The 8858-nt window shown below is 40.4% G+C and overlaps 1 protein-coding gene across 1 annotated transcript; it reads right to left on the bottom strand.

The window, feature by feature from the left end:
- Nucleotides 1-3590: 3590 nt before the first annotated feature.
- On the bottom strand, nt 3591-7162 carry tdgf1 (teratocarcinoma-derived growth factor 1). The gene is made up of 6 exons (XM_047570177.1): nt 6849-7162; nt 6704-6759; nt 5972-6172; nt 5220-5334; nt 4710-4819; nt 3591-3908 (listed from the first exon to the last, which is right to left on the bottom strand). The coding sequence occupies exons 1-6, from the start codon at nt 6863-6865 to the stop codon at nt 3802-3804; spliced, it is 606 nt and encodes a 201-aa protein (XP_047426133.1). The 5' UTR covers nt 6866-7162; the 3' UTR covers nt 3591-3801.
- Between the last annotated feature and the right edge of the window lie 1696 nt (nt 7163-8858).

Raw genomic sequence — 8858 nt, 5'->3', positions numbered from 1 at the left:
TCATCTATGTTAAATGCAAAGAAGAAACCAATTACAAAATAAAAATACAAGAAAATCTATCTGGAGAACAAAAGGCACCAAAACACAACATCATCACAATATGAAGGATGAACCATCACCCTTTCAAGGGTGTACATAAAGAATAAAATGCATCACCCAAACATAAACTGCACAAGAAATGACACAACTAAACAATAGCAAGGCCTTTACCACTACTGGCTATAGAGATTTAAGTTTAAATGTCCTTCGTCAGTTTCCCCAGAGGCAAATGGCAGCAAGTGGTCAGTGCACAGGTACGAAGAGAGGGACACTCAGGTGGGTAGTTTATTCATATGAAGTCATGCAAAACTGAAGAACAGCACAAGGTGTTGACCTGGCCTCCAAATTCACTAGTATGTGTGGGATGATCCACAGAGGCCCCTCCCCTCAGTGCATAGGACCCTACTAACAACATCCTGTTTCCAGACACCATCAGAAGGCCCATGTCCATTCTTTGATGAGTCACAACTCTCCTGGAGGAATAACAGAGACCTACACAATATCAGGAATCATTATTAGGTTATGATGTTATGCCTGATCGCTGTAGATTATCAGAGGTCCATTTAAACAAACATTATAACCTTCCTCTGAGAAACAAACAAAAAAGAATTCACCTTTCACATTTCTGTAAGATAATGCCTTTCAACTAAAATGTATGTGTAACCATTCTTAGAGTAGATTGATTCTTTATTCTTTATATATACTGAAGGTTTGTTCTTATTTACTGCTGAAAACAGCTGCCTTACTGCCTTCTGCTCAAAATAGACACTGAGCAACAAATACAAATGTTTTTAGTGTGTGTTACCAGCAGATTGTGTGTCTGCAGTGTGTGGCTGCTATCAGCTAATGGAGCTGTTTGAGGAACCTGGAGAGATAAGAAGCACTCCCACAGTTTCCTTCTCATTATTTTTATCTCTCCACTCCCTCCCGTTGTATTTGCAGAACTCACACATACAAAAAAAAAACTAAAGGCTTGTCTGAAGTTAAGACATTTGGTTTGTTAGCATTCATGGAACAACAATGGCTGAGCGTTGAGGTGGAAGACGCCACAAAGGGCCACAGGAGGAAGTGGAAATGTTCTTTAAAATACTTTCTTCTCTCATTCATGTCTTCCTAAGTCCTTCTTAATCGTGATCTCATCTCCTGCTGCTCCTCTGTTCAGACCCTTCTCCGCCCACAGCTCCTTAGGCTCTGACTCCAGCCGTCACCCTGCTCAACATGAACATTTATACTCAGACTGCCAATGGTTTGATTCTTCAGCGTCAAAGCAACATTAGTGATCCAGTGAGGGAATATCTGACAGGATCCATGGTATAATCACATTTTCTGGTTTTCTATAAAGATGTTGTTGTGCGTCCAATCAGAACTTTCGCTCACAAACGAGTTGTTATTGAGTTGCTGGATAACAAAAGAGAGATTACGTTCAGATTAGCATGGGATTAAACTGTGAAAGATCCTCTGTGTCTCATCCAAAGCCTTGAAATCCATCCTCTTCCTCCATCCATTTTTTTCTCTTCGCCTCACTCCATGAGAACATTGAACCTGTTTTGATTGGATTTTAAAATAACCATAAACAAATGAATTTTATATTTCATAGCATGAGGACCATGTTAGTCCTGCACAGTGATGATACAACAGCGTAAATCAAACAGGAAGAGGTAGCATAACTCAATCAGCCATCACTCTAATAAAAATTGGCCAACCCCTGGCTTCGTATGACTCTGACATCAGCTTGTTACTTTCACCTGCAGCTCTTTATTCAGCGGTTCTCTCTGTGTAGCTGCTCCTTCTTGTTCCATGACTCTTTACAATAGTTCAAAGTGACCCACTGCAGGTCTCTGAGCTCCGTCTTGTTTTGCTGTCTTGCTCTAATTCAACCTCTGGGTTCTCACACAATATGGATCGTTGTTGAGATGAATTAAATTATATTAAACTGAACTGAATCAAATCAATTTGTGTTAACTAAAATCTCTGAAGCCTTCAGTGTTGTCAAGTTAGCATTCTGCATTTATTTCTAATCCTTTCATAGAGATTACATTAGCATTTTAATACAGTCACACTTATCCAGTTCATTTAAATATATATATATATAAATATTGGAATCATTTTGTCGGTAGTCAATAGACCCTTGTGTTACAGGTAGCTCCTTCAGCCAGAGACTGCTGCATCCAGTTTACATAGGAGCACTTCCTCCTTTGTCCCTTAGGCAGTGACACTCTTCAGCATCAGCATTTCTTAGCACTGTTGTCATTTTTGTGCAATACTTAGATCTCAATAGTAATTCCTCCTGATGGAATTTGTCTTTATTCATGATATTCATGAATGCTATTATGAATGGTTTGCCACTTAATAACTGTAGTAGTCACAGTAACAGTAATAGTTGTTTAGTCACTTTAAACCTGATGCAGTATGTGAATATTCTTTGTATCTTCAACTTATTTACGTTTCTATAGTGTCTCTTATTTTATCCTATATTCTTATTTTGCACTGTTGTTCCTTGCCACTGTGACGCCTTAATTTCTCCCATGGGGATAAATAAAGTCCGATCTTATCTCATCTAATAGATAATGACCTGACACACATTTAAATGAATACCTTCATTTACGCTTTGCGCTTGTTGTATACATTGTTTTTTGGCCTGTTAATTATAGAAGTGAGAGCTGTAAGAGCCAGCAGGCTGGATGTGTTTGTTTAAGATAAGAGAGCAGCAGATAATCAATTCAAACCTCATCAATAAACACAGTGAGACAACAGCTCCCACTGAAAATACCTACAGATAACAGAGAGAGTCGAGGGAAAGCAAAGAAAGACCAACAACAAAATAATATTAGTTTGACCATGTGAGCCTGGTGGAGTTTTGTTAATGTCCAGAATTCCACAGATGTTACATTCAGTATCATTTGTCTTAAATGTCTTTTCTTCCAGATTATTTTTCACAAACCACATACAGAGCAACAGCGCCATACGACTTTAATAAACACACAATGCCTACATGTTTAGATTTAAGGACAGGTAGTCACATCACATCAGCTCAGTTTGTGCAAACAGACAGTACAGAGAGTTCAGACTAACTCTGCATCTTCTTTTACAAAGAAATATGAAAAATTACAAAGAACATTTTTTCCATAAAAATCTTATGTACAGCTTCCTTCACATGCATTTCATTTTGTTCTTCGAGACACTGGAGACGCACAGATGACCTTCCACTGGAAGGAAAAATTAAAAGTAAAAAAGGGGGCACACACACACACAGAGTCTGGAAGAGGTCACAGCTGCTGCTGCATTCACTGTTAAAACTATGATTCAGGACTGACAATGAGTATTAGGATACTGAAGATCATGCTGTTAACACTTGGGGTTGTTACCTTCAAAAGTTCATATTAAATGTCAGATTTAACATAGTTGTCATTTCATGGTCTTAAATGAGTTCTTTAAAATGGTGATTCCCTGGTTCAGCTTTCAGTCCTCAAAAAAAAAACATGTAAATAAATAGCTCAGTTTAGTGCTGAGGACTGACTGTAAAGGTCATAAATCATAACAAAGACTTCCAATTCTAGATGTGCCTGTTTGACCTGGATGCAAAAACTGATGGATTTTAGAAAATGTGTATGTGAAGGAACGCCTCCCGACTTAATTTACCAACAATATGTCTGCTCATGAAGCTCAGATTCATTTGAAATTGGAAGGTTGGAAACCAGTAGATGTAACACCAGAGTTTCTGACCAGTAGCCCCCCTTTTTTTAAAAAAAGGAATAAAAATCATCAGAGGAAGGGGAGCATGGGAAGAAGCAGAGTCAGACAAAGGAAGTAGCTGGTTGGAATCATCCTAACAGCTGATGAATGATACCAATGGACCTCCTCAGAGTCATCTGAAACGTAGAGAGACAGGAAATATTATTAATGACAGGCTGCTTTCATCATTCATTCCATCTACCAGAGTTCAGGTGCTACGTTTGAAATATAGTATTTCAGTAACTATTTCTTGCTACAACATGTATGTAGTTTAAGAGGCGATGAACCAAATGAAGTCACCACATCTTGAACCAGACAATATAGAGTGGCCAAAATGGTAGAATGATGCTTATTTCAACTGATTAATGAATAACAAATTCTAAAAATTACTGCAGGATAACCAACATTACAATGTTTTGCATTTAATGTCCAATATCTGGAGCCTTTTTGAAACCTCTGTCTTTCGGGTGAAAAGGGTGGATTAGCGTAGTCTTTGTATTCAAATGGCTTACTGTCAATTTGTTTGTGTGGGGGTTAAAGGCAGGAATGTTCTGCATTTTGGAATAAAAGCCTTGAATTGGAAGTGGGTGGGCGGGGTATGCAGTCGTTCAAAGATGCATTTACACTCAGAGGGAATTGTTTCTCTTTGGAACACCGAAGTGCGAACGACTCAGTTTTCGAACCACCTTTGTGACTCCCCCGTGCCTCGGTACAGACAAAAACACTTCGGCTCAACTGAACGGACAGCATAGAAAACCGGCACTTCAACCAGAACTCCCTCTTACCTCTGAAGTAAAACTAACCCTTAACACAGACTGGGGTGGACTACTGTATCTGTGTGCAGCTTCTCTCCAAAATGGGCGTAGCACAGGTCCACTCCAGACCCCAGCTCTACTCAGTCTACCTCTCGTGTCTGATGCATAGAAAGTGTATCTTACCACAGTCTTTATGGAAAACGTGGGGGAAGCAGTGCAGGAAGCCGTAACCGCAGCGACAGTAGGAGCAGCCTTTGCGGACCCACTCCCCATGAGGAATCAAACCGCAACTCCTGCAGACACACAAAAATAGACACAAATTACAGAAAGAGAGTCAGAAAGCTTCTTCGTTATGGGTTGGGTTTGGACCTCCGTGTTTGTTTTCAATGTGGACGTCCCATTACAACAACCCAAATAATAGCTGCTTGACAAGGATACAACAATACAAGAATCCACTGACTGACTCAGCAAAAACAACCCTCAGGGCGTACTTTCAATTTAGTCCCAGTGCATCATTGTTGGGTGACGTAAGTTCTCGTAGTCGTAGTCCTGTTCAAACTGATTTAGTCTGAACAAGAGCTTGGAGTCGGTGCCTGAACTGAATGGTGTCTCTAATAGACTGACGGTCCCATTAGAAAAAGAAGTGTGCGGTAGCTGCAGGGCGGGAAGCAGCTGTGCTTTCTTGTTGTTTACCTGATGCGCTGATCGTACTCACAGCTCCTCCCGGTGAAGAACGGGGGGCAGGCACAGAAGCTGCCCAGGATACAGGTCCCCCCGTTTTTGCAGCAGCTACGACTCTGTTCAGCACCTCCAAGAAAAAAAAAAGAAAAAAGACAAGACATTAGATCTGCGACATATTGTTTAAAGCCTCTCACTTAGTTTCATTGATTACATTTCCAATCTTCATCTCCATGAGTTTTCCTCCTTTCAGACTTTTGGTCACACTATATTATTGTTGCTAATATATGATCTGTGTGGGTAATCATTGGCTGATCAGAGGCTGGTGAAGCCTCTCCCTCTCTGTATCAGTGAGATTAACCAGAGTCTCCATCTGGCAGTGCATTCCTGTGGTGCTCTGCTTCACATCAGCAAACACAGAGTCTGGACAAACATCTAAAATTAACAGCTAAACACTAAAACTGAACAGCTGAAGAAACCCACAACTGTCTCATTCCAGGAGGTTTTGTTAGTTTTTAAACAAAAAACGTAACTTAAAATTATAATTCTCATTGTATTCATTTACATTTTAAAATACGCTACTGTTTGATTGTCTGGTTGGTCTAAAACTGCCAATTGCCAAAAAGACAATTGAGGAAATAAATGTTCTGCTTCACTGTGTGAAATTCTCACTACAGTACAAACTATCTGTCTGCTTTGGGTAAACTGTCAAATTCTTTTTTGGTGTTTGTCACCCCCGCCCCTCCATCTGTGGTGTGTTAACTCACTGCCAGTGAGGCCGATGAAGGGCAGGACGGCGCTGGCATCCCGGTGTTTGCGGTCCCCGCTGTTTGGTGAATTCACCTGGGCAAACTGGCCCAGGAAGTCCTGGGAGGTCCGTGAGGATTTCACCACCGAAGAAGAAGCATCCGCAGGAGGGAGTGATGGAGAAGGAGTAGTTGAAGGCGAAACCACTTCTCCTTCACTGTCTGAAATTCCAGCAAAGTTACACTTAGAAAAACAGTGAGATGACATGGGATGTGACTGCAAAGAAGACCTGCAGTGGAGTGGGTGGACAAGGGCTCTGATCTGCACCAGTCACCTCTGCGTGTTCCTGCATATTTATGTAAAAATACTACAAACCACATTAGACATCCCACACAACTGCAAATGATGCTGATGCGTCGGTGGTGTGGTGGATATTTGAGGTCGTGAACTGTTTTCTCATAAATAGTATCATGACATCAATCATAAGCTAGAAAAGTAAAACTGAGACCCATCACCTGGCAATTGCACAACGATCCGAACCACACCAACACAAAATGTAGTCAACTCATTTCACTTTTTATGGAGCTTCAGAAACAAACCGCACTACATGGAGACATTCTCCCAAATAAACACAATGTTTCTATCAGTGACTGACAAATCTGGCAGAATTTTCAAAATGTTGATGCAATATACGGAGTTATAGACCAGGAAAAGACGTGTGTGTGTGTGTACACAGAAGGTTGAAAACTAACCTGGAGCAGGCAGAGCAGCAGTGAACTGGAGACACGTCAAAGCACAAAGCACCATCCTGCAAAAAGCAAACACACTTAATGAAGACTCACAAATTAAAATACAGCAAAAAACAACATTCATCATTCATTTGGTCTCCAGACTCACCTTTGGGGCCAACTCATTCTAACAGAGAAATAAAAAAATAAAAATAACTGAAAATCAACACTTCCTTGACCTTTCTCAGCTCACAATAAAATCCGAAGCATGTAACGGGAATATTCCCAAACTTTCTGTTTGCTCCTCACAGGTCAGAAGTAAGTGAAACAAGTTAAAAAAATAAAATAAAATAAAAAAAAAGTCCAAAGGACCTGCGTGGGTTTACTAAAATATTCCTACTCCGCCAACGATTTGAGAGAGGGAAAATGGGTTAATCCACAGGAGAAGTCGTAAATCCTGCGTCCTTTCAGCCTCAGCTCTGTCTTGTCTTGGCTTCACTTCTCCTCCAGGTGACTCTCCTACAGTGGGCGGAGTCACGAAGCCACGCCCACTCTCGATCGCTCTCCGTTTCCGTCTGTCTGGCTTTCAGTGAATCAACAATGACGGAAACTCACTTCAGAACAAAGGAGAAGTTTTGCAAATGATTATTTCTTTATTTCTTTCCTAAGTTTAAAAATTAAACAGTTTCCTGCCATGCAACTCAAGCTGACAATAAACAACACCGACTAGTGGTATCTTGTCTCATATTGTTTACCTGTCATGAGTTTCAGAGGTTTTATGTTTATATGTCACATCAGCCTGTATTGATGTCCATGGAAGCTGAATTAAATGAGTTATGTCTAAATTTTTCAGCAGGAGGCTCGGAGGGGAAGAGAGGGCACACGGAAGAGCAGATCAAAATCATTGGCCTTGAAGAGGCACAGTGAAAGGCATTCCCCTGACTGGGGAGATTTACACATCATAATAATGTGAACCTCAGTCAAATGAAAGTCCCACACCTGCACCTCATGGTACAACCAGCCAGGTCTCTAAGTCCTACACAACACATTATTCTCATGGTGACTGATGTGGGTTAGGATGCTGCTTCATGCAGGGAAAAACAAAACAAGAAGCAAATTATCTGACACACAAAAAATAAGTTTATCACCAGTAGTTCTCATTCTTACATTCAGTCATTTTCTGTACTCAGTTTTGGATTTGGATTCCTTCTGGGTGTGATCAGCTGACCCCTGCAGACGAGGTGTGAGTACTGTACTGTTTAGAAAAAGTAGAAGTTGCCACAGTGATATCGCCCACTATCCTACTCCCTCCTCTGTGACAATCATCCTGTTCAGTCAGTCTGTCAAATACCATCTTATGGAGATTATTTTCTTCTGTACCATCAAAAGGAAACAAGTTCTGTGTATTATTTTATATGACAGCCACCAGAGCCTTATTTATCCTCCTTTTTACCTGCTGTCATCTTGTTTCTCATGAAATGCACCCCCACCCCCTCCACCTCTCTCACTGACCATCACCCCCACCCTCCTCTCTCACTCTCTCATTTCATACACATGTATATTAACCTCCCTCACCCTTCCAGTCTTACCTTCACATGTTAATGAGCCTACTGCTAAATGGAAATCTACCTCATGGGGGAACATTCTTCACTGCAGACAACAAGGAACTCTTTAGATTTTTGACATGCATACATACAAACATATACAGACAAACTTATCCTCATCATCCCATAGGCTGGCCTTGATGCTAACTAATGGTAAAATCTAAAGGTTTCTGGTACTAATATCAAAGAAAACAGAGGCACTGACTTTTCAGTTTCGCTTTTTGTGTTGATGTTGTGAATATATTTGAAAACCACAGCACATACTAGTATCATGAATTCCATGTCATAGTTGGTTTAAATAGAAGGAGATTCAAAACAAAGTTTTAAAGTTTTTAGCCAAAATACTGGGTGAATGTTTGCAAAGTCTAGGTGACAGAGAGGGACGTATCAATTAATTTATTTTTTCACAGGAGCACAGGATCCACTTTTTATGTGGCAGTTTATTGCAAAGTTTTTTTCAAAACTAGTTACTTGTCAAATGAAAAGCCACAAATGAAAAGCCTTTGTGAACTTCCGTGTCAAAATGTCTCCTAACAGGTATATTTGTCTTCCTCTGCATTAATAACCACGACTGA

This window comes from Mugil cephalus, chromosome 19, assembly GCF_022458985.1.
Source record: "Mugil cephalus isolate CIBA_MC_2020 chromosome 19, CIBA_Mcephalus_1.1, whole genome shotgun sequence".
Classification (NCBI taxonomy): domain Eukaryota; kingdom Metazoa; phylum Chordata; class Actinopteri; order Mugiliformes; family Mugilidae; genus Mugil; species Mugil cephalus.
The sequence above is the reverse complement of the archived record's forward strand: the minus strand, read 5'-3'. Positions and strand labels throughout refer to the sequence as shown.

Bases quoted from the DNA above. Each gene is read 5' to 3' on its own strand.
- tdgf1 (XM_047570177.1), bottom strand. The intron at 6,173-6,703 runs GTTAGTTTTCAA...CTGGAATTTCAG, and splicing joins TGCTGCTCTGCCTGCTCCAG to ACAGTGAAGGAGAAGTGGTT. The intron at 4,820-5,219 runs GTAAACAACAAG...GTGTGTCTGCAG, and splicing joins GAGTACGATCAGCGCATCAG to GAGTTGCGGTTTGATTCCTC.